General features: G+C 41.9%; 1 protein-coding gene across 1 annotated transcript in view; it reads left to right on the top strand.

Annotated features, from left to right (window-relative positions):
- VEPH1 (ventricular zone expressed PH domain containing 1) overlaps positions 1-21230 on the top strand; it is a 252596-nt gene extending 231366 nt beyond the window's left edge. The window contains exons 13-14 of the mRNA XM_066600287.1: positions 7468-7604; positions 20773-21230. Of these exons, the coding sequence (XP_066456384.1) occupies positions 7468-7604; positions 20773-21009 (374 nt within the window). The 3' untranslated portion in view covers positions 21010-21230. The remainder of the gene's footprint in view (positions 1-7467; positions 7605-20772) is intronic.
- The last annotated feature ends 5756 nt before the right edge of the window (positions 21231-26986 follow it).

Below are 26986 nucleotides of genomic sequence, written 5' to 3'. Positions count from 1 at the left end.
TATATGCAATCCTTTTCTTAGGTCAGCAGTTTGTGCTGCAGACTTTGTATTCCTTCAGTTTTTGGGTAGGTAGTCGCTGCTAGCAGGCACATTTTCAGTCATCTTAGCACTTATAGAGCTGCATTTCCGGTCATTTGGCCCGACAAAAGCCGTTAAGTACTTTTCTCATCAATTTTTTACAGAAATCAGTACAACTGGCAACCTGTAACACAACTGCCTGAAAAATGTTTTTGTACATCCCAGAGTATATAATATGTAGTCTATAGAGCTCCTGTTTAAGTCTACGGGAGTACGTTTTATAATTATGAATCCCCCCCTCCCATACAGTCCCTATTCATTGAATGCTTGATATGAATCACTTCATTGCCTTTGTCTAAAAGAATGAATAGTTACTACAGCAATTCATTCTAGACATCACAACCCTAAATGACTTTGGTATTTTGTGCTGACTTGCAATGTTCTTGGGATATTCCCTGCAATGTGTGATACATTCCTATACCTTGCTGACATACACTATTCCTGCTAAAGTCAATCCAGAATGAAAGGTGAGTATCAGAAAACTGTAATACTTGGCAATGATGATCCAGCATTGATGGGTGAGGGTTCAGCTTGGTTTTGATGGACGGTACTGCGGTGAAGGTAGTGTTGGCCCACATACCGCATGAACTGTTACCTCAAATCAGCATAAGTACAGAATGTTACTGAATCTGAAAACTGTCTTTTCTTGGTGCGAAGACCTTCTTGGGTATAAAAAGTGTGTCCTTTCAATGCAATGCTTCACGGAAAGCACATGCACCCATTATAGCCTGTGGGGAACATCGAATGTCTTATTCTTGTCCGTATCACGAATGAGAATTAGGAAATGCAAATGCATGTCACTGTGCGGGCCGTCTATATATCAGGCAGCATACGGACAGGTGTCCATGTGGTGTCCAATGCGAGTTGCACCCCATCCTCTCAGGCACAACTCGGACATATGGCAATTAAGTCGGGGCAATAAAACAATCATGCAGTGCCATTTTTATAGGGATGCTGATTGCAAAGTAAAAGGGTAATAGGATGAATATGCAGTGTCCTGCCAAATCTACCTATACCCCCTATTAATGTATATACATTGCCATTCACCTTCTCCCTAGAATTATGAATGTAAGCTTTATATTCTTTTCAAAGACTAATCAGGATGTCTTCATTCATTTAATGGATGGAAGAAATGTTTCCGGTACTATGAGCACATCACAGAAAGTAAAGACAGCTAAACTGTTCTAGTTTCCATGGCTATATACATATAATTACAGCCATCTGGAAACATTAGACATTGGACAGAAGGCATGCTCGTAAACATAGCTTGCTTCTATCAAATGTACAGTCAATGTGAACTTTTTATATATGCTGAGTCACAACTGCAATTGTTAGGCCTTATGTTTAATGGAATGGCGTACAGATCTTCCAGGCAGTCTATGTGGTTTACATATACAGTAGTAATGCCAAAAGCCACTTACACATAATTACACTCAATTCTGTATAGCTAAAGATTTCCACTAAAGTTGATATTTTCTAATGACTGCAAAGCTGGGAAATTACTTTGAAACTTTTTTTTTTAGCAAAAATGAAATCTCTTAAAATGTTGTTTAGAATTGGATAGAAAAAGAATACATTCAAAGTACGAGTAAGAAACAAAATGGTAATAATCTACAAAAATATAATAGAACTAGTACTTACTATTCTCATGTGTTTTCAAAGTAGCAAGTCAAATATGTTTAGGCCTTTGCTTAGTAAGAGATGCCACATTCAATAGGTAATGCCCCCAAGTCTCCGTGCTTTATGGAAATAGAGCAGTGTCATGTCCAAGTAGTTCTGGACCAGCAGCTAGAGAAAGAAAATAGCTGGCATACCTTAGGTGGTGTAGCTATGGGTCACTTTGAAGGCAGCAGTTGCACTAGAACCTTGGTGCCTGAGAGGGCCCATATACTTCTCTGCAGAGGTGTAACTTGAAGCTCCTGGGCCCTAATGCAAAGTCTGTAACAGGGCCCCCAACAATAATGCTTTTTTCATAGTACTGGGCTCCCTATATGGAGAGGAGAGGCTTTATGGGCCCCCTAAGGCTCCTGGGCCCGGGTGCAACCGCATCCCCTGCATCCCCTATAGTTACACCCCTGCTTCTCTGCCACATAAGAAGATTCTAGAATTATACTCAGATTGGTTACTTTATGATAGACACCTATCCACTTTGACCACCTCTAACCTTCAGAATCCACTATGTTTTGACATTATTTTGCAAGAATATTAGCCCATGTGGACAGGATAGTTTCTTGCAGTTGCCGCAAATTAGATGGAGCTCCTGACATGCTCTGAACAGCGGAAAGGAAGGGTTCATCAATTCATGCTGCTAGCGCCAAATTTGGATTCTCCCATCAGGATGGTGCAAAATGATCTGGATTCATCTGAACAGGCAATGTTTTTCCACTGCTCAGTGATCCAAATTTGCACTCTTTTGCCTGCTGGAGTCTTGCCTTTCTGTTTCTCTAAGACTGCAGTGACATTCAAACTGTTGTCTGATGTTATAGCCCATCTGTGCTAAGATATGCCAAATTGTGCATTCAAACACGTGATTTGGAGCACCAGCATAGTATTAGGCTGCAGCTTGATTGACTATTCACTGCATGTTAGTCAGAGCGATTCTTGACATCCTCCTTTGACCCCTTTTGCCAACAAGTTGTTTACGTACACAGGATCTCCTTTTGCTGGATATTTTTCCCGAAACACACTAAAAATTATTTTTATATTTTAGATACCTTTGCATGAGAAAACCCACAAAGTTGGCAGTTTTTAAAATAATGTCCCTGACTAGTCTAGCACCGATGACCAGACCTCATTCAAAGTTGTTCAAATCCCTTCATTTTCTGATTTTCATGTGGACTCTCATACACTGAAGCTGATCCATGGAAAACGTGTTCACTTATTTATGTACTGCATTCTAGCATCATGTGTCTAATTTTCATACAAGAAAGCTCCAAGCGTGAAAGGGCAGGAGTCGCATATATAGTAGCTAGAAATGAGCGAGCGTACTTGCTAAGGCAAATTACTCGAGGGAGTATTGCCATTTTTGAGTACATTCCTGCTGGTGCCAAAAGATTTGCAGGGCCGGTTGGCGGCGGCGGGGGAGAGCGGGGAGGAACGGGGGGAGAGCTCTCCCCCCCCCCCCCCCCGCACCCACATGCTGACTCCCACAAATCACCGCTCACCCCGCACGCCCCGAATCTTTTGCCACGAGCGGGCATGTACTCGAAAATGGCAATAGTCGCTCGAGTAATTTGCCTTAGCAAGTACGCTCTCTCATCTCTAATAGTAGCCAATGTAATGGCATATGTTAAATGAGGGGCTCTGCCCTATTACGGATTTTGCGTTGTTGCCCAGGAAATACTTCTTAGTAATGGAAATAAACTTGTCAATGAAGCACTGGTGCTGCAGGTGATTGGTGTCGCAACGCATATTAAGGATACGTAGCAGATGGGGTAACCAAAATGTACAATATTTTTTTCAAGAACAAAGGAACGAAAGTGAAGAAAATTATGATGGCAATTGGGCGTTCTACTTTTTACCCCAAATGGCTTCCCACTAAATATCGCTAGCTAATCCTAGGAATAATACTACTTTGTACTTAATTTGAAGTAATACCAATGCTAGGGTAACAGTATTAATAATGCTGCTAACAGTCAATCCCATGGAACAGAACTATAAGTCACGCAATATAATACAATTCATCTATCAAGGATTGACACTTCGCTTATTGCCATCAATACCTCAGTCAGTCTCTTACGAAAGCTAGTCTCCCTTTTACTTACACAATGTTCCTTTAAATAACACAGTCCTTAACCCAGGTTCAAGCACCTGAAACTTGCATAAAGTCCAGATTCTACACTACTAGCCTGCTAATATCAGACTGAGTCCCTGTCTGTTGGAGGCCAGCCCCACTTACAATTCCTTGTAGCTGCTCTGATGTTCCCACCAGGATGTTGCTATAACAAGGCTACCTTCTCCCTCATGGTAGCAGGCTGTCTCTGGTCCCTCTGCACAGCGCTCTTGTTCCTCTCCAAATGGCCTTTTCTCTTGCAGGAATCTGGCTGCCACTGCCCTTTACTGTCTCTCTTTGGCAGCAGTAGGTCTTCTGCAGACTATTGCATCTCCTGTGACAGCTCCCCAGAGCTCCTCTCCTCTCTTGCACAGTCCATTGCTCTATCTTGAGGGCGCATCAGAAAATTCTTTTTAGCACAGGCATCAGCCAATCAGTCTTACATTAGAGGGCATGCTCAATTTCATTGTGCCGAAATCTTGCACAATTCTTGTTTGCCTGAGCGAATGACCTGGTGACATCATCACCAGCTCATTCAGCACTTGGGCAGCATGTTTAAACTGCCTGATAAGTGTACAAGCTGGCGCTAGTTTTTATGCCGGCTGAAACTGAATGACGAATGAAAGGCGCACAATTCTCGTTCATCATTCCGTCATTGGTTAACGTTTATACTGAACGATTATTTCTCAGTTTCGCTCGTTTGAATGATTTTCTGATGTAAGCACAGCATTGGTGAGACATGTATCTGTCACTGCAGTGCGCCGCTTACAAGACCATCAGCCTTTTTCTCAGAAAAAAAGAAAAATTATGTTCTCCACATGGTAGTTTTCCCACATACAAGAAAATGTGTTTGTGATAATAAGCAATTTGGACTGAGGTTCTGACTACCCCCAACATAGTCAGCTTGGAACCTCATACAGCCTATGAGATGCTTCTGACCTATTCATCATTATTTATGTATTGTGACACTTGGGGGTAATTTAGCATCAAAGGTATAAGCCTCCTAGACTCTATATACAGCTACGTCAATGGAACACTTAAATACGTATGGCTCTTGGAAGGCAGAAATGAAAACATGAAAACACTGTCAACAAAATTGGCTGTGTCGCAAATGGGTTAAAGGGCTTTCACATGATGAGAAAAACAGGTCTGCTTTCTTCTAAAAACAGCGCCACACTTGCATACTGGTTCTGTGCAGTACTGCAACTCAACCTCATTCACTTCAGTGGAGCAAAGCCAGGCACCATGTATATGTATTACCGCATCAATAAAAAACATTTTCATTCATTTTTTGTTGAAGGTTATTAAAACCCAGGAAAACAATTTGGTTTTCTGATTTCCAGTAAAACCACCAGTAATTTCAGTAGATACCAACATTAAAGAACATTGTGCCTATGGTTTATTTCAGCTACTCATCTTCAAAACTACTTAACGAATGTTATAGATGCAATTTGCATAAGTATTTTAATACTATTTAGTGATTGGCACTTACATTTCCTGTTCTCCATAAAGGCACAAAGGTAAAAATCCCAGAATCACTACTGGTTTATGAGATTTTAACTGATACTGGCTGCGGCGCGTCAGCTGCAATCAGGAAGTGGAGCCGGTATGTCGGCCTGGTCCACATGACTGTGCCTTGGGAGCCATTAAATGCCTCTTTCCTGTCACTGCAGAAGGTCCTTTAAGTGTCGTCTTTCAGAAATCTCTCTGGGTCTCCTGTCATTGTCATTGTCATTCCCTTAGGAGTCATCCATCGGGAATCCATTGGTGTATCCTGTTTTTGCAGTAGCTCCCTGAGAAGTCGTTTGTCACAAATATCTCAGTATGTAATGTTTCCCCCGATTCTCATCCCTGTTTTAATATCTCCTGTTGTGGAGTGATTGGCCAACAGGGAGGTGTTTTCCCTAGCCGGCCAATCAGTCATAACTGGTGTGTATTTATTTTAGTCCCATCCTCACATGGACACTGGTTATTCTGCTGTTTGCATGCATGCTGTTCAGACGTTTGTCTGGCTTTGTATATGTTTGGTCTAAGTGCTGTCCTATATGAGCCACCCATCCGATGGTGATCGGATGTCTAAGTTATGTCATTTGTGCCACCTGTCTGATGGTTGTCAGATGTCTGAGTCTACTTTTGTCTGTTCCATATGTCTGATGGTGCTTGGACGTCTGAGGTATATGTCATGTCTGAATCCTCCCCATTCATTGGTGGACGCCTGAATCCCCTTCGTCTGTTGGTATGCGAATGCCTGAATCCCCTCAATCAATTGGTGTGTGAACGCCTGAGTTCCCTCCATCTGTTGTCGTCGGACACTTGAACTATGTTCTGTTTTTTGTGTCTGTAGACCCCTGTCTGTTATGTGCCTCTTCTTAGCTCTGTAGGCATTTCCATGCCCTTCCCTATTTTCAATCTAAGGACAGGCTAGTTTCCTTAGGCGAAAGGCATGGAGCGATCGGAACGATCACTCCACTATTAGACATGGTCCTCTAAGCCAATGTTGATTAAGGATAGCATTTCCATTCCTGTCTTTTGGTGTATCCTTTGTGTGGGTGATGTTATATGTATATATGTCGGACTACTATGGACATTATCGCATCATGATTTGACATGTTGGTGACATTCATAGAGGCTATCATAGTTGTGTCTTACACAAACGTAACAATTCTTGCTTCACTAGTATATAAATATATTGTAGTGCAGCTGTGGCATTAAGCAGGCATACAAATGTTTATATACCAATTAGAGATATGAGCCTGGTCCTGTCCATGCCTATGCGTTATCTTTTATACGGCTACATGTAGAGAATTGGAAATGATCCATGATAGAAGAAAGAATTTAATGATAAAGTTATGTTTATTACTTTTAATGATAAATTGATCCATTTTTCTCTGGAATGGTGGGCACTGCCAGTAAACCAGACAATATTAACTTTATCAAATTTCCACTAACTATGATAAAAATGTTCTATACATTCTCGGTAGAATTTGCTTATTCGTCTTGGGATATTTTGGGAAAGTGGTTCGGAAACATTTCCAAACACTACAGGATGGCGAAATTTTCCCTGGTTTTGACACAATAGATATGTTTGTTCAAGAAACCAAAAGATTGTTGGAAGAGAAACTGTTTGAGTAATGGAGAAGAAAAGCCTGTCTGTATCCAATAGTCTTAAAAAGGCTCCACAAAAGTAATTCCTACAAATGAGCAGATTTTCCTCATTATATTTCCATGAGCAGACTTCTGTAAACATCCCTGTCCATAGCAGGAGCTGCAAGCCAAAGGCTTGAGAGAAAACAATTCTTGTAAATAAAGTCTACAATAGGCATTGTTTAGATCATACAATTTCTGAACGGACATATCAAATCTAAGATATTTCCTTCTAAGTAGATGAGGTTGGAGCATCTACCAAATGATACAGTACGTAATGCATGAGCTCCATGAGCTACAGGATATTTGCTAATCATCCATATAGAGTTCGGATAAATTATTTTCCTCAATGACTCACTTACAGTAAATTCTTACAAGAGGTCATTGTTGTGCCTGGCCCATATCCAAGCTTTGATTTTTTTTTAGAGACCAAGAAAAAATGTGTTTTAATTGTTTTCTCTTTTTTTTTTCAGTCGTAAATCAAGAAGGCCAACCTCTGATTGAAGGAAGACTTAAAGAGAAGCAGGTCCGGTGGAAATTTATCAAAAGGTGGAAAACACGCTATTTTACACTTGCAGGAAACCAGCTTCTCTTTCGGAAAGGAAAATGTGTAAGCATTCATGTACTGTACATTTTCCTTGATGTTTACATAGGTTCTCCTGAAGGCGTTAATTATTCTTCACCCCATGATAATACAACTTGTAGCTGCCAGCCAAAGACTCTGGACATGTTTGTTTTTTGATCGAAGGGGTCTGTATTTTTTCTGTTCTGAAACTGCGCACATGGCCTACAGTCTAAATGGGTCTTTAGGGTATTGATTTACCTTGAGCCGTATTGGACATTTTGTACAAAAGAGATGAGTCGGAGATTAAATCTGACTAAATATTGGCTGTAAATAGAAATACATTTAAGGCAACATGCCTAGGAGTGCTAAGATTTTGAAAGAGAAACAAACTGATCCATGAAGGATGACACTGTTTATGTATCACATAGTAATATATTTTTTCTAAATTACGTTAAAAAAAAATTTCATAGAAAAGAATATGACAGACAGAAAGAGAGATACATATGAGATAGAGAGATATGAGAGAGATAGATAGACATGAGAGAGATAAGCCCCATTTACACAGGACGAGTGTCGGGCAATCGATCGGGCGAGGCAGTGCAGGAGATTTGTCTCCTCTCGCTCCCCCGCCCCTCTCCATTCACATAACACAGCGGCCGTTCACTACTGAAGGCCGCTGTTTAAACTGCACGATGAGCGATGAGCTTCATTGCTCATCTTTCATGCTGCATAAAGGAAGAGCGATGAAGCTCATCGTTCAGCTTAAACAGCCACTGTTCAGTAGTCAACGGCCACTGTGTTATGTGAATGGAGGGGGGCGGGGGAGCAAGAGGAGAGAAATCTCCTGTACTGCCCCGCCCCCTGCTGGCCGCTCCGTGAACCAGCCTGCTCTGCTAGCTCCCGTGCAGGAACACCGGAGCGAAGAAACGCGGGGAAGAGTGTCAGGCATCGTTTGCCTGATACTCGTCCTGTGTAAATGGGGCTATAGATAGACATGAGATAGATAGATATGAGAGATAGATAGATAGATATGAGATAGATAGATAGATATGAGATAGATAGATATGGGATAGATATGGGATAGATATGAGATAGATATGAGATAGATCGATAGATAGATAGATAGATAGATAGATATGAGAGAGAGAGATAGATATGAGATAGATTAGATTTTATATAGTCTGCATGGTACATGTCACTCCATACATATTGGAAAAAGCTCAATAATAATAATGATCAGACCACTTATAGCAGATTGGGCTTGATTAGTCAACCAACGGTTTAGGTTGAACTCTGTCTTTTGGCATTAGTACCTGTCTAGTCTGCCCTGAAAAGTACCAAATTCTTTCTATCTTTACCATCAGAATTGCTGTTACTTTTATAAACTTGTACAATAAAACTAGTAAAATCAGGTAAAGTAGGGGAGAGATCAATCAGAGGGGTAAGGAGAAGGCTGATGGGTAATGGGGAGATTGTGGGAATTTGGGAAGGTAAACACTTCTTATTTGGACCAATGATTGGCTGCAGCAGTTACATGTGCCTATGTTGGGATTTTATCACTGCTGCAGCGGTAAGTGAAGAACAGTAAGGGACTGGGCACCAGTGGAATGGGAGTGGCAGTGGTGAGGTGGAAATGTCTTCTTTTATGTTTTGTTAAAACTCTCAGCTGTTTTCAATTTTTTCTGCCTGTTTAATCTCTTTAAAAACAATGCCCAATCAGCTGTTCTTTGTTCATCTCCCCTCCCCAATACAGGAATAAAAAATAGTGAAAAATCTGTATGCACTCCAAAATGGAAGCAATGAAAACTAGAAGTCATCTTGAAAAAAATGTTTTTAACATACAGTTGGTATTTTAATTACAACCTGTCTCCCCTCAAAAAGATAAGATAAGCTATTCAATACCTTATATGTACCAGAAAATAGTGCCATTAAAAACCTCTCCAACAGAAAAAAGCTATCATAATACTGGTACATAGAAAATTAATTTAAAAAGTCATGACTGCTGGAATGCATAAGGGATTATACTAGTCCTAAAGAATAACTAAACTTATGGGGGGGGGGGGTTACATATGATTTTAAGATACTTTGTAATGTGCTTAATCAAATGCTTTTGTTAGATTTTTTTAAAAACTGCTTGTGATGTGCTAAACAGCTGATGAGATAGGTCCTCCGAACAGAGAACACAGATAACGAAGCTCAGTACACAGACACCAACTGCAGACTCATTCGCCATACTCCACAGCTTTATCAGCAGTTGTTGCAGACGCTTCTGTTGAGGAACATTAAGAAGCAGCTTAAAAAAACGGCAAAATTGATTAAAGGGGTTGTCTCGCGGCAGCAAGTGGGGTTATACACTTCTGTATGGCCATATTAATGCACTTTGTAATATACATCGTGCATTAAATATGAGCCATACAGAAGTTATTCACTTACCTGCTCCGTTGCTAGCGTCCCCGTCGCCATGGTTCCGTCTAATTTCGGTGTCTTCTTGCTTTTTTAGACGCGCTTGCGCTGTGCGGTCTTCTCCCTTCGGCGTTTTGGCTCCGCCCCCTTGTACGCGTCATCGCGTGGCTCCGCCCCCGTCACGTGCCGATTCCAGCCAATCAGGAGGCTGGAACTGGCACACGTCATGGGGCGGAGCTACGCGATGACGCCGACCCCATTGAGAACATATAGAAGACAAATCATTCTTCTCTGCCACAGCTGTAACAGCTGTGACAGAGAAGAACGATGTTTGCCCATTGAATTCAATGGAGCCGGCAATACAGCCGCTCCATTGAAAGCAATGGGCTGCCGGCGTGCGCAGGGTGAATTGTCGGGAAGGGCTTAAATATATAAGCCCTTCCCTGCAATTCATCCTAAAATGTGTTAAAATAAAAAAAATTGTATACTCACCTTTCCGCTGCAGCCGGAGTCTAGCCGCGGCCGCTGTCAGTTCTCCTGAACTGCTTCTCGGCACTATTCAGCCGGTGGGGCTTTAAAATCCCCGCCTGCTGAATGATCTGCCTCTGATTGGTCACAGCCCTGACCAATCAGAGGCAGGTTTCACTCACACACCCATTCATGAATTCATGAATGGGTGTGTGACTGCTGCCTCTCAGCACTGAGCCAATCAGGGGGCAGGTCTGACTCACACCCCCTTCACACCCACTGCAGGACGGCCGCGCGGAGCTCCGGCTGCCGGGAGAAGGTGAGTATATATATATTTTTTATTTTTACACATTTTAGGATGAATTGCAGGGAAGGGCTTATATATTTAAGCCCTTCCCGACAATTCATCCCGGGCTCGCCCGCAGCGCATTGCTTTAAATGGAGCCGGCTCTATTGCCGTCTCCATTGAATGCAATGCGCTGGACAGCTCCGGCCCGTTTCTAATGAAACGCGGCTAGGAGCAGATTTTCGGGCGATTTGCGGGCGACTTGCGCGCACCGGTCACGCGATTTGCGGATGCGCATCCGTCATGCGATCCGCAAATCGCGTGAAAAAACGCCCGTGTGACTAAGGCCTAAGGCTAACATTAGTTACATAACTAAAGGGTTAAAATGCACTTAAAGCACCTGAGTTGTGCACCAGCTATATTTACTCAAGACAAAAATCCCAAATCTATATATATAAAATAGGATGTGTGTATGTGCCACCATAACTCATCAACGCCTCGAGCAATTTCAACCAAACTTGGTACATAGACAACTCATCCCATGGGGATAAATTTGGTGGGGATAACACAGCCCCACTACCCCTGGGGGGGGGTGTATTTACTCCAGCAAACACCAGCACTGAGCCTTCATCTACCACACAGCCTCCCACCAGCATGATTCTATTATGATATCACGCAGCTCGGAACCACTACTACCAGAGCCTGGCTGACATTTTAAATCCGTCCTCGCCGGAGCAATTTCAACCAAACTTGATACATATATAACTCATCCCATGGGGACAAATTTGGTGGGGATAACACAGCCCCACTACCCCTGGGGGGAGGGAGGGGGATGTGTGTGTTTGCTCCCACCAGCACTGGGCCTTCATCTACCACACAGCCTCCCACCAGCACTGATGCTCCAGCTACCACACAACCTCACACGACTACTGAGCCTTCATCTACCACACAGCCTCCCACCAGCACAATTCTATTATGATATCACGCAGCTTGGAACCACTACTATCAGAGCGCGGCTGACATTTTAAATCAGTCCTTGCTGGAACAATTTCAACCAAACTTGGTAAATATATAACTCATCCATTGGGGACAAATTTGGTGGGGATAACACAGCCCCACTACCCCTGGGGGGAGGGAGGGGGATGTGTGTGTTTGCTCCCACCAGCACTGAGCCTTCATCTACCACACAGCCTCATACGACCACTGAGCTTTCATCTACCACACAGCTACACACCAGCACTGAGCCTTCATCTACCACACAGCCTCCCACCAGCACTGATGCTCCAACTACCACACAGCCTCCAAACTTGGTACATAGACATCTCATTGCATGGGGACAAATTTGGTGGGGATAACACAGCCCCACTACCCCTATGGGGTAGGGCGGTGTAGGATGTATGTATGTGTGTATCTGCCATAGCTCATGAACACCTGGAGCAATTTCAACCAAACTTGGTACATATATAACTCATCCCATGGGGACAAATTTGTGGGGGATGACAGCCCCCCTACCCCGGGGGGGAAGTGGTGGCGGTTGGAATTTTGTAATTGCACTTCAGCAGATGGTTTTTATTTCATTGTCTTATCTAACACAGACGACCTCCTCCTCATCATGCACTAATCTATTACACAGACGACCTTCTCCTCCTCAAATACTAATATATTACACAGACCTCCTGCTCCTCAGCTAATAATATCTTACGCAAACAACATCCTTCTTTGCTCCAACTACCACACAGCTTCCCACCAGCACTGAGCCTTCATCTACCACACAGCCTCCCACCAGCACTGATGCTCCAACTACCACACAGCCTCCCACCAGCACTGGGCCACTATCTACCACACAGCCTCACAGCAGCACAATTCTATTATGATATCACGCAGCTCGGAACCACTACTACCAGAGCGCGGCTGACATTTTAAATCAGTCCTTGCCGGAACAATTTCAACCAAACTTGGTAAATATATAACTCATCCCATGGGGACAAATTTGGTGGGGATAACACAGCCCCACTACCCCTGGGGGGAGGGAGGGGAATTTATGTGTTTGCTCCCACCAGCACTGAGCCTCCATCTACCACACAGCCTCATACGACCACTGAGCTTTCATCTACCACACAGCCTCCCACCAGCACTGAGCCTTCATCTACCACACAGCCTCCCACCAGCACTGATGCTCCAACTACCACACAGCCTCCAAACTTGGTACATAGGCATCTCATCGCATAGGGACAAATTTGGTGGGGATAACACAGCCCCACTACCCCTATGGGGTAGGGGGGTGTAGGATGTATGTATGTGTGTATCTGCCATAGCTCATGAACACCTGCAGCAATGTCGACCAAACTTGGTACATATATAACTCATCCCATGGGGACAAATTTGTGGGGGATAAGACAGCCCCCCTACCCCGGGGGGGAAGTGGTGGCGGTTGGAATGTTGTAAATGCACTTCAGCAGATGGTTTTTATTTCATTGTCTTATCTAACACAGACGACCTCCTCCTCATCATGCACTAATCTATTACACAGACGACCTCCTCCTCCTCAAATACTAATATATTACACAGACCTCCTGCTCCTCAGCTAATAATATCTTACGCAAACAACATCCTTCTTTGCTCTAACTACCACACAGCTTCCCACCACCACTAAGCCACTATGTACCACACAGAAATGAGCCCAGCACCCACTCTTATGAAAGCTGTCCAAAAGGAAATCTGTGTTGCCCATAGCAACCAATCACAGCACAGCTTTCATTTTACCTCAGCAGTATAACAAGTGAAAGCTGTGCTGTTATTGTTATTGGTTGCTATACAGGGGAAGTCGGTGAGTTTTTCATTTTTAATTATACCAGTATTACACAGACCTCCTGCTCCTCAGATAGTAATATCTTACACAGACAACTTCCTCCTCATATACCATTATAGTACACAGCCCACCTCCTCCTCATATACCATTATATAACACAGATGACCTCTTCCTCCTCATATACTAAATTATTAAATCAGTACACATATATATACACACACACATATTTAAATTCTTTTCATGTCTAAAAATAAAATACACGGGCAACGCCCGGTAATCAGCTAGTCTATTATAAAAAAAACAAGCCACATTTTCTCAATTTTCATGTCCTTATGAGAGTTTGGCCAACAACTATTTAAAATGTACGGGGAGCTTTAGTCTCCTGCAGTCACACATCAAAATGAGTAATCTGAAAAAATGACCATACATAAGCTTCTCATCAATATCCTGCTATGACCTTATTGTGGAGCTATAGAAATCCAATTACCTTCTTTTGTGGCGACTGATACGTTGCAGTTCATAAGAGCATGTTCTATATACTACAACCCTAGGGTGCTTTTTTGATTATTAAAATATATTAAAAAGCTCTTAATTGAATTACTATATCTAAACACATGCAGCTGTGTATTAACTTGTACTGTAGAGGGAATAGAATGGTGAACCCTTATCCTTGCTGATCAGGGATATACAAGATGCGAAGCAGATGTGCTGAAATGTGTGCAGCAATATTGTTTTTGCTTCATTAGGTTAAATAGCACTTTTTATCATTAACTACATGAGTGCATTCATTAGAAGGGTGTTGAATGTGGCCAACAGGTTTAGGGCTTATTCAGACGTGCGTATATCGGCCGGGTTTTCACACCTGACCGATATACGGTGTCCCTCTCTGCAGGTGGAGGAGGCGGGTCGGGAGCAGTGCACTGAGCTCCCGGCTCCTCTTCACCCCTCGCCACTGTTTGCAATAGCTAAGTTCTGCCCTGTCCCCTCCCATTGCAAATAGTGGCAAGGGGCGGAGAGAGGGCAGAGAGGGGGCGGGAGCTCAGAGCACTGCTCCTGGCTTGACCCGCCTCCTCCCTCTGCAGAAAGGGACAGCGTATATCGGCTGGGCGTGAAAACTGAATAAGCCCTTACAAACATGTTTGTGCATGTATGTAAACTCAGTGAAACACCCATTTGGTAAAGATTTGCATATACCCCATGTATGGAAATAAGGACTAATGACTGTCAGTCAAATATGACTGACATTCACTATGGGGTCATTTACACTATGGAGTAATTTGCAAAGTCTTGCGATTATTGCGCTGGTATGAATGCGAAGTGCACTGGAGTAAAATGCAACACATTTATTAAGATGTGCCAGCCTGTTAATCAATTCATGAATTCCGAATAACTATAAACGTTCTTTGATCCTTAAGTGTGTATGGAGCATGCTTGGGAGTCGAGTCCACTCCATATCCGGTGACTATCAGCTGTTTCTCATAGCTGACAGCCATTATCACAGTTAGTTTTGATTGCGGCAGTTAACTTTTTAGATGCCAAAATCAAAGTTACCCCATGTCTAAACAGCTAGCCGGAATGGGGGAGCCCCCTCTCATGCCCCAAAGGCACCCCAGCGCAATCAAGACCTACCATATTAAAAGGATGTATGTACCCCAAAATGGTAATAACAAACCTATTGCTCACTCTGCAAAAAAACAAGCCCACACACAGCCCAGGCGATGACAAAAAATTATGGGTCTCAGAATATGGAGACGGAAAACAATTTTTGTTTGAAAAAACTTTTATTTGCGTTTTAAAATAGAAAAAACATTACAAAACTATATAAAGTTTTATAAAGCAATCATACTGAACCATAAAAAAGGTCATATGTCTTTTTTTTTTTTTTACTGCACTGTGAAGGCTGCAAAAACTAAACCCACTAAAAATGGGAAAATGGCACAGTTTTTTTTCAACATAGATTATACTGTACATTAAATGGTACCAATAAAAAATACAATTCGTCCTGCAAAAACAAACCCTTATACTGTTATGTCAATTCAAAAGTTGGAAGGCAGGAATGAAGAATGAAAATAAAAAACTGGTACTAAAGTGGTTAATAAATTTATTGCATCTTTGCAACAGAAAAGCAAGTCTAAATCTGTTGTGAACATGTATAGATATGTGCTATAATTTACTCCAATTTCTAACGTACATCTGTTGGGACACTTGAGGTCTCACCATCTTCCACAAAACTTCGTCTATTTAGCACTTTTAAAAAGTGAGAAGAGAAGTAGAAAACTACCAAAAGTTGCAACTTTGTCCACAAATGTCGCTCCATGGTGTATGGCCAGCTTTTTTTCCAACCTACAGCTATTTTGCATGGATAACCATATAGGACCACATCAAGGTATGATGGAAATGTATATTTTAAACACTCACATCCTCCATATGTAACATAGTATCATCATAATATGTTAGGCTGAAAGAAGACAATGGCCATCTAGTTCAGCCTGTTTCAACCCGCCCTTGTTCATCCGGAGGAAGGCAAAAAAAAAACCCAATGAGGCAGAAGCCAATTTAGCCCATCTGGGGGGGAAAAAATGTCTTCCAGACCCCATAATGGCTGTCAGAGTAATTCCTGGATCAATGTTTTGATAGTTCCTACCTAACTCCAAGACCCGGATCAACAACTCCGCTGGTTATTTAATGTCTATATCCTGTAATATCATAGCACTCTACCCGCCCTTGTTCATCCGGAGGAAGGCAAAAAAAAAACCCAATGAGGCAGAAGCCAATTTAGCCCATCTGGGGGGGAAAAAATGTCTTCCAGACCCCATAATGGCTGTCAGAGTAATTCCTGGATCAATGTTTTGATAGTTCCTACCTAACTCCAAGACCCGGATCAACAACTCCGCTGGTTATTTAATGTCTATATCCTGTAATATCATAGCACTCTAGAAAGGCATATGTGAAACACGCCTAAATATCTTAATAACAAGTTACATAGTATGACTACAGGTGATGGTGATCTTGATGCACAGGTTTTCATCCCATGTACCAGTTTACAGCATATGTAAAAAAACAATAAAAAGTGGCCAATCGTCTGCTTTTTGGTTTAGGTGTAGAAATAAATCTGTGTATCATTCCCAAAAGATAACATAAATTAGGCTGCAATATGAGCAGCACTATGTGATATTCCTCATAGCCACATTTAGTATTGAAATGTCACTACAAGCACCGCTTGATACTTGCCCCCCTCAGTGAGGAACTGTATCACTGTAGGAAAAATGATCCTCTAGACTCAAAAACTAGAAATCACGTTAGATATGAATGATTAGCCAACATTTCTTAAACTGACTGTGCGGTTCCCTGTTTTGACAGTCCCCAGTAGTTCCTTGACAGACGGAATTGTTTTCAAGTTTTCATCACATTTCTGCTGAGATTGTTCCAAACCATCAAACTAAAGGCCAGAATGGGACTTGGCGTGAATAGTGCTGAATTTGGAGCAAATCGTGTTTTTTATTATGTGCTCCAGGCCCTAAATGCTTAATCAAGTAGAATTCTAAAAAATGTATTGTTTTATGTTTGATAAACAACTTACTGTGCAAGAAGCATAACCTTGTAGAATTCCAAACTTCACAAACCATAGTGTAATGCTGGCAGTGCACCAAAGAGATATTCTTATGCTCATTTCTAACAGATTGCTTAACTGTCACATTCAAAAACATTGTCAGACAACTGTCTACATCGAACACTGATGTCTTTTGTTCTTCATTATCTTCATATAACATTGTGTTGGTCGTACAGGGCTAATATCAGGGCCGTAACTATAGAGGGTGCAGGGGATGCGGTTGCACCCGGGCCCAGGAGCCTTAGGGAGCCCATAAGGCCTCTCTTCTCCATATATGGAGCCCAGTACTATAAATAAAGCATTATAGTTGGGGACCCTGTTACAGGTTTTGCATTGGGGCCAAGAAGCTTCAAGTTATGTCTCTGTGCAGCATGGTTTAGGTATGGGTACGGGTACAGATACAGATAAAGAGGGGGGCCCTAGCTCACGTTTTGCATCAGGGCCCCTGAGCCTTTAGTTACGCCCCTGGCTAATATGCTAGCGTTCCCATGATTTTCAATATCATGATGTACTATTGTCTGATAGAAATTATACTCTACTGCTCACTAAGAAAAGCTTTTGTCCGCAATCATTTTTTATGACACAGTAGATGTATATGAAGTAAAATTAATAGCAGCTGTTAGCTATGTTTTTTGGAATCAGATAGTGGGAGCCATACAAGGTGGTAACATGAAGCTGTGTTCTATACTGCTTATTGTTTGCTTGAAAGTAATAGATAGTAACAGGGGCGAGAAAGCGTTTCCCTCTAGACTTATTTTCACAGAGAATTGGAATGCATATGCGATGTCCATCACATTGACATGCATGAATTTCTTCCACATAGGAATTGCCCTAAAATCTTTTGTGTTGATTATTGCAAGCTTTATTTTGTCTTTAGGATAACCTTTACTTCTACTCTATGCAGGTCAGGTGTCATATCCGTTGAGTCTTGTCAGTGTAACTAACAACCAGATTCAAAGACAGAAAGCAGGGACAGGCTAAATGGCGTGTAAGACACAGGGGATTTATCAGATGCTAGGTATGCAAAATAACACAACTAATGGTGATAGAGATGGAAGCAAGACCTAAGATCTTGTGCTTGATCTGCGCTGACTGGAACTGCCAATTGAGCAGAATACCTGTCCCGAAAAGGGTAACCCCACAGCAGGAGCACCCATCTGGAAAGGGCAAAGCCATGGCTGGAACTTGATTCCCTAAAACATCCTTAGGTGTTACATGGAGAAGAAGGAATATATGAAGGCAGGGCAAGACAGGGAAGACAAATAAATTAACAAAGGTCAGAGTTTAGGAGTGACAATCGTTAGTTACAGAGAGAGAAAAATACCATAGTAATTTGAAGTCCAAAGTCCTTAGAAGGAAGACATAGAAGCACCAACCCAAAACACACTTAACCATAGAGCAGAACCAGTATACAAATGTATTACCTGAACCTCTGAAAATGAGAAGCTGGAATAATTACCTCAAACAAACCACTGACAGGCTGACTGACACATAACAGCTCAACCAGCCTATCAGCATTGGAAAAGTAGGGAGATGTTTTTCCTTCAGTGTCCAGAGCCAAATGCCATTATGCATGTGCCAGCAGATGCATCACGTGGTCCAGTGCTGACATCATGATGTCATGCCGCACCCATGCATACACCCAGCCCCAATTGGTACCAGCGGCACCATGGTATTAGGAGTAGTTACTCCAGAAGGTTAATACTTGGCGTAAAGGGGGATTCCCATCAAATACATGTGGCATAACCAAAGGATATCCCACCTCTGGGATCCACACTTGTGTTTAGAAAGTGGCTCCCCCAGCAAACATCCCTGGCTGTTTCTGTAGCTCCCAAAGATGTGACTAAACAGAGCCAAACACATGTGCAGCTGCCTCTCCATTTATTCTCTAGCTGGATGTAACAGCCACATCATTATATGGTTGCAAATTGGATAAACCACCATCCTCAAAAGCTGCAATTCCCAGAGGAGGGATCCATATCTATCAGACATTTATTGCATGCCCTGGGAATGTGCCAGAAACATCTGTGATGGGAATACCCCATTAATGTAAGCATTTGACACCGTTCCACATAATGGCTCAGAGAGAGAAAGCAGAGGGTGGTAATAAATGGTTCATACTCTGATTGGACCACCGTTGCTAGCGGGGTGCCAAGGGGTTCAGTACTAGGCCCCATTCTGTTAAATATATTTATCAATGACCTGATAGAGGGGCTGCACAGTAACATATCAATATTTGCAGATGATACAAAATTATGCAAGATATTTAATACAACGGAGGACAATATACAGCTGCAAATGGACATAGAAAAGTTGGGGGCTTGGGCTGAAAAATGGCAAATGAAGTTCAACATTGATCAATGTAAAGTTATGCACATGGGCAGGAGAAACTGATGTCACCAATATACACTAAATGGGGAACTACCAGGGAAAAGTGATATGGAAAAAGACCTAGGGGTACTAGTGGATTGTAGACTAAACTGGAGCAATCAATGCCAGTCAGCTGCTGCAAAGGCAAATAAAGTCTTGGGTTGCATTAAAAGAGGTATAGGGGCGAGGGACGAGAACATTATTCTCCCACTATATAAGGCACTTGTCAGGCCCCACATGGAATACTGTGTACAGTTCTGGATACCGGCGCTCAGGAAAGATGTTACAGTGCTTGAGGGGGTTCAAAGAAGAGCAACTAAATTAATAAACAGAATGAGAGGACTGCAATACCCAGAGAGGCTATCAAAATTGGGATTATTCACCCTGGAAAAAAGGCAGTTAAGGGGCGACCAAATAACTATGTATAAATACATGAGGGGACAATACAACGATCTCTCCCATGATCTGTTTATACCCAGGACTGCGGCGGTAACAAGAGGACATCTGCTACTGTTATAGGTAAGAAGGTTTCATCACTAACACAGAAGGGGGTTCTTTATTGTAAGAGCAGTGAGACTGTGGAACTCTCTGCCTGAGGACGTGCTGATGGCAAAATCAATGCAGGAGTTTAAGAGGGGACTAGACATCTTTTTGGAGCATTACAACATTATAGGATATAGACATTAAATAACCAGTGGGGTTGTTGATCCGGGTCCTGGAGTCAGATAGGAACTTTCAAATGTTGATCCAGAGATTATTCTGACTTCCATTATAAAGTCGGGAAGGACTTTTCCCACCAAACGAGGTAAATTGGCATCTGCCTCATTATTTTTTTTGCCTTCCTCTGGATCAACAAGAGGAGGTGGAAACAGGTGGAACTGGATGGACATTTGTCTTTTTGCAGTCTTGCATATTATGTTACTATTACAATTCAAAGTAAATTGTACCCACCTACTACAAAATAAGTCACGATTACTGTATGTACTTAAAATGATAGAAGTCATGCCATGAACTGCTTTTAAAAAAAAACATCCACCAAAGTCTCTTACATGCTTTTCAAGGGTAGCAATGGTTTACAAATGATGTCAAGACCCATGACAGTGTGACATTTATGCAGAAAAACAGAAACAGCTATAATCTAGCTAGATTGATCAATTTGTGCACAAGTTGCAAGCCATGGGATTCTCTTCTATGAATTTGAGCATACAAGATTTTCTTAACAGAACAAAATATTCTAAGTGACATGCCACTTTTGTCTATTTTCCAGAAAGATGATCCTGATGATTGTCCTATTGAGCTAAGCAAAGTTCAGAGTGTCAAAGCTGTAGCTAAGAAACGCCGAGATAGAAGTCTCCCTCGGGCTTTTGAGATCTTCACCGATAACAAGACATATGTCTTCAAGGCAAAAGATGAAAAGAATGCAGAAGAGTGGCTCCAATGTATCAATGTAGCTGTCGCACAAGCAAAGGAGCGCGAGAGTAGAGAAGCTACCACTTACTTGTAATTTTAGACCTAGTAAGGGAAAAAGTGCTCCATGTCTATGACCAAAATCTAACAATATGTTTTAAGAGATTTATGTTGTTATGCTGTAAGCTAAAGATAATGTCACATTGTTTGATTATATGACATCAGACATTTCTGCACTAAATTCCGTACAATGTTGTGTGTGTATTTGCCCCTTACCTGATTTCTTCTATTTGTACTAATTCATCACATTTAAATGTTTCAGACCATCCAACTAGTTTTAATATAAAATAAAGATAACACAAAATGCAGTTTTTGTATGATCATTCTATTAATTGAAGACAAAGATTTATTAAAAACCTGTATCGCCCACGTGAAAAGGTAATTGCCCCATAATCTAATACCTGGTTGTGCCACTCTGGCAGAAATAACTGCAAATCAATGGTTGTAGAATTTTGGCCCACACTTTGCAGAATTATTTTAATTCAGCTGCATTGGAGGTTCTTCATGAACTGCCAATTGAAGGTCTTGCCACAGCATCTCAATAGGGTTTAATTCCGGACTTAAACTCCAAGACCATCATTTTGTTTCTTTTGAGCCATTTAGTGGTGGAGTTGCTTCTGTGTTTTGGATCATTGTTCTACTGCATAACCCAACTGTGCCTAATCTTTAGGTCACAAACTGATGGGTGGACATTCAGGTCGTGGCCCTATGAATTATGACAAGTCGTCTAGGTCCTTTAGAAATAAAGCAGTCCCAGACCATCACACCACCACCATCATGTTGGACTGTTGGCATGATGACCTTATTGTGGAATGCAATGTAAGCTTCACATCAGATGTAACACCAGCCATGTCTTCCAAGAAGTGTCACTTTTGTTAGCTCTCACACCTTTGACTCATAAATCCATAGAATATTATCCTAAGTCTTGGTGTTATCTAAATGTTTTTTTTTAATAACTGTGAGCCAAGCCTTTGTGTTCTTTTTGGTCAACAGTGGTTTGCACCTTGCAACCCTCCCATGGATGCCATTTTTGCCCCATGTCTTGGGAATTTGGTACATTGACCTCAACTGAGGCAAGTAAGACCTGCAGTCCTTTTAGGTGAGTTGTTGATGCACTCTTGATGAAATTTTAGTAGGCCAGCCACTCCTGCAAAGATTCACCACTGTTCCAAGTTTTTTTTTAATTTGTAGGTAATGGCTCTCACTGTGGTTGACTGGAGACGTAAAACCTTAGTAATGGCCTTGTAACCTTTACCACGGGCCGATGATCGCTCAAAGATTGCTCAAACGACAGTTTGAGTGACAGCTTTGAGCAATCATTTTGCATAAAAATTAATTGGTATTTAAGTAGCTACTTAAATACCATTTAGGTATGCAAATGAAGCATTCACTGAACACAGCTAATAGCTGAAGACTATTATCAGATCCTTTGTTCTCCACGGGGGGTGGGGGGGTGGGGACAATGCTATCAGTACTCCCCCATGGAGAACTACTGATAAAAGTGAGTGACGATTTTTATGTTGGACTGAATTTAACTATCAGCTAACAGTGCCCGAAAAGCAGACGATAGGCGCACATTTACACGCACCGATTATCGCTATAACGATCACGGATTAGCGTTTTTTTTTGCGATCATCGGCTGGTGTAAATGGGCCTTAATGTAGATGTGCTTTAAAGGAGGATTTTGGTTTGTACAACAATCTTTACAAAGGTTGTTTTTAATTAAAAGGTGAAAAAAACTCTCCCAATCCTAATAATGCCATGCTTGAGGGATATATATCATTGGAGTCTCCTGCTTAGAAATTCTCTACTGGGTATTGGTGTTATGACTGCACACATTGTTGCATTCAGTACAAAGCCTGGGCAGCCAAATATGTTCACTGAAGTGTGGAAGATTCCACTCTCCTCTGGCATGATAATTTGTTTCAGCCTATAGCCCTCCTTAAATGTACCTACTCCTAAAAATGTAATTTTGCATAAAAATTAATTGGTATTTAAGTAGCTTCTCATCTACTTAAATACCCTTTAGGTATGCAAATGAAGCATTCACTGAACACAGCTAATAGCTGAAGACTATTATGAGATCCTTTGTTCTCCAGGGGGGGGGGGGGGACAATGCTATCAGCACTCCCCCATGGAGAACTACTGATAAAAGTGAGTGACGATTTTTATGTTGGACTGAATTTAACGATCAGCTAACAGTGCCCGAAAAGCAGACGATGGGCGCACATTTACACGCACCGATTATCGCTATAACGATCATGGATTAGCGATTTTTTTTTTTTTGCGATCATCGGCTGGTGTAAATGGGCCTTAATGTAGATGTGCTTTAAAGGAGGATTTTGGTTTGTACAACAATCTTTACAAAGGTTGTTTTTAATTAAAAGGTGAAAAAAACTCTCCCAATCCTAATAATGCCATGCTTGAGGGATATATATCATTGGAGTCTCCTGCTTAGAAATTCTCTACTGGGTATTGGTGTTATGACTGCACACATTGTTGCATTCAGTACAAAGCCTGGGCAGCCAAATATGTTCACTGAAGTGTGGAAGATTCCACTCTCATCTGGCATGATAATTTGTTTCAGCCTATAGCCCTCCTTAAATGTAACTACTCCTAAAAACGTAAGTATAAAGTACACGGAGATGTCTGCACCCATGTTTATCTTCACCAGTCTGCTATCCACGGACTTAAACCAGCACTCCACAAATGCTATTTAAACACACAAAGGTGCCGCTCCTCTTCATACTGCCTTCCCAGATAGTAACGACTTAACATGCAGAAGTAAGGTTGGTAATAAACTTGCCTTGCTTTGCCTACTGGACTTTAGCTTTTAAAGTGTACCAGGTCACAGGCCAGATTGGAGGTCAGTATAGTGTGCAATTAAAACATGTTAATTTTAAAGGACATCTAAAAGTTGTTCTAACTTCATCTATCTGTGGATGAATATTTATTTAGACAATACTAAATGTTATTTTCTATTTTTTTATGATTAGGGCTCCGTCAGACGAGCAGTTTTTTTTTGGCGCACCTATGTGTGCAAAAAAACCCTGCTTCACGCATGTTCAAAATCAAAATGTGTGTGGCCAAAGCTCTGTGCCTATTGCTTTCAATAGGGCCGGTGCTACTGCTGCCCCATTGAAAGCAATTGGTGCAGATTGCTATGCCCTGCTGCGGCTGTGACAGCTGCAGCAGGGAATTCCTTGGATGTGAAACCCCTGGAGCTGTCACATCTAGGGGTTTCACCTTGTTGTCAATCAGAGGCAGCACTCAGCCATTGAATGGCAGTCAATCAGAGGCAGCGTTTTCTGGAGGCGGAGATTTTTGTATCCCTGGCCACTAGACGACAGATGAAGACTGCCAGAGATGGGGAGAAAAGCCGCACAGCGCTTCTAGGTGAGTTATTTTTTTTCCTTTTATTACAGCTAAGGATGATTTTCCTTATATTTAAAGCCCTTCCCCAAAAATCACTGCAGGGGTTGCCTGCATCCCATTGCTTTCAATGGGGCCAGCGGCAGCAGCGCTGGCCCCCATTGAAGGCAATGGGAGAACATTGCGTTCCTTTGCCACAGCTGTCACACCTGAGGCAGAGGATCGCAAACTTCTCTGTATGTTTTCAACGGGGCCGACGGGCCCGTGGACAACAAGGTGATACCCCTGGATGTGACAGCATCCAGGGGTTTTACGTCCATGGAATTACCTGCTGGAGTTAACAGAGCCACAGCAGGGGATAGCGATCCTCTCCCATTTCTTTCAACGGGCAGCAGTAGCGCCGGCCCCATTGAAAGGAATAGGATTGCATCGCAGTCCTTTGCCACAGCTGTGACAGGGGATTCTTTCATCCCTGCAGGAAGTGCCATCATTACTGAATACTGTGAAAGTGCTGTCACAGTGTTCAGTGATGAGGGCACTTCCCATGGGGAATCTTTACGCGCAGCACAAACCTTCCTGGTGCGCAGATGTTTTATCTTTTGCAGGTACGAGTATTTTGCGCCTGCAAAAGACGGACGTTTGAACACATCATGGGAAACCAATGCTTCTATTAGACACGCTTTTTTTGTGCACATAGGCGGGTGCAAAAAAACGCTCGTCTCACTTCGCCCTTATTCAGCAAAAGTATTTTCCACATGAACACTCACATAAAATAAAGCACTCACAGTGAACATAATATACCTTATAAGGATAACCTTTCTAATGCTCTTCATATGGTCAATCCAGCTCCTGGAATGTCAGATTGTTATCTTTGATTTCATATTTGAACGTTTTTTTTTTTAGCTCAGCCTAACCAAATGCATGTGAGGAAGTGTATCAAACCTAACCTTTCAAAGTCCAAGTTGCCTAACAACCATATTGGAATGCAGGAAAGCTCCAATGTCTAAAGCAGATGATGACTTTCAGAGATGGATATGCTTGTTGTTAAATCAAATATATTGAGGTTTATGAATAAACAGCAGATATACATTGCTATAGAATAACATACTTATTACAATGCTTGTTGGATACACAACACACCAAACCAAAAACAAATGAACAGTATATGGTTAGGTACTGCAAACTTTAAATTGTCACTTAGCACAACAAACGAAGGCAAGTTAACCCCTTAATGACCTTTTGACGGCCTGTATCGACTGCCTATGTATGAAGAGAGATCGCAGGGAGACCTCTCTTCATACATCCTGGGTGGCGGCTGTTTCTTACAGCTGACACCCGGCAGCAACAGCTGTGATGTGTTGCGTGGCTCATCTAAAAGTGGCATTTAAATCTCCCAAACGATGTTCGGGAGTCCCATACGGCCCCCCGCGATGAGATCACAGGTAGCCGTGCGGGAGACATGGCAGCCGGGAGCCTTCTGAAAGGCCCCAGGACTGTCATGGCAGAATGCTTATCAAGCCGTGCCCGTGGGGTGGCTTGATAGACTGGCTATCAGATAGCAGTATGATGTAATGCTATGGCATTACATCATACTGCAGGAGCGATTAAAGCATCGCAATTTGTTCTTCCCTGTGGGGACTTAAGAAAAAAAAGTATAAATTAGAACAATAAAGTTCTACTAATTATTTTTAAAAAAAGTAATAAAAGTAATAACACCCCTTCTGCCATATTTGTGATAAAAGAATCTAAATAATAAAACAAAAATACATATTTGGTATCACTGCATTATTTACCCCACACGGTGAACGTCGTCAGGAAAAAAAGAGAGAAAAGAATGCCTAAAACGTGCTATTTTTGGTCACTCTGTTTCCAAGAAAAAAATGCAAACTACAGAACATCCTGCAAAAAATGAGCCCTCGCACAACTATGTTGATAGAAAAATAAAAAAGCTATTGCACGCAGAAGATGGCGGCAGAAAATTAAAAAAAAAAAAAATTTCTTTGACAAAAAATACAAATAGTACAGCAAAAAAATATATATAAGTTTGGTACCGTAGTAATTGTACTGACCCATAGAATATAATTATCAAGTCATTTGTGTTGAAGTTTGTGCGCCGTAGAAACAAGACGCACTGAAAGATGGCAGCATTTCATTTTTTTTATTTCTCTTCACTTAGAATTTTTTCAGTACATTATATGGTACAGTAACATTACATATTACCATTGAAAAATACCACTCATCTCGCAAAAAACAAGCCCTCATACAGCGACATTGATGGATAAATAAAGAAGTTACGATTTTTTAAAAGGGGGGAGGAAAAAACGAAAATGGGAAAATGGAAAAAGCTAAGGGGTTAAGCGTTGGTGTAACTGTGCATTTAATGCATTAAATGAGTTGTTTGCCCTTTTTTCTCATTTATGACCTATCCTCTGGATGGATCATCAGTAGTTTATAGATGGGGTTCAGATGTGATGTTCTTTAAACCTGCTGTAGCAGCCCATGACAGCCATGATCGCTGAGTGCTGTCAATGGCTGCTGCAGCTTGTTTGTAGATGGGCTCAGCCTGCAAAGGGACATCACAGGGATATCGGAGCTGGCTGCAGAGGATGAACGGAGCACCTGGAAGAGGTAACTGCTCATTT

This window comes from Eleutherodactylus coqui, chromosome 1, assembly GCF_035609145.1.
Source record: "Eleutherodactylus coqui strain aEleCoq1 chromosome 1, aEleCoq1.hap1, whole genome shotgun sequence".
Lineage (NCBI taxonomy): Eukaryota > Metazoa > Chordata > Amphibia > Anura > Eleutherodactylidae > Eleutherodactylus > Eleutherodactylus coqui.
Note: the sequence above shows the minus strand (reverse complement) of the source record. Positions and strands in the feature narration are given on the sequence as shown.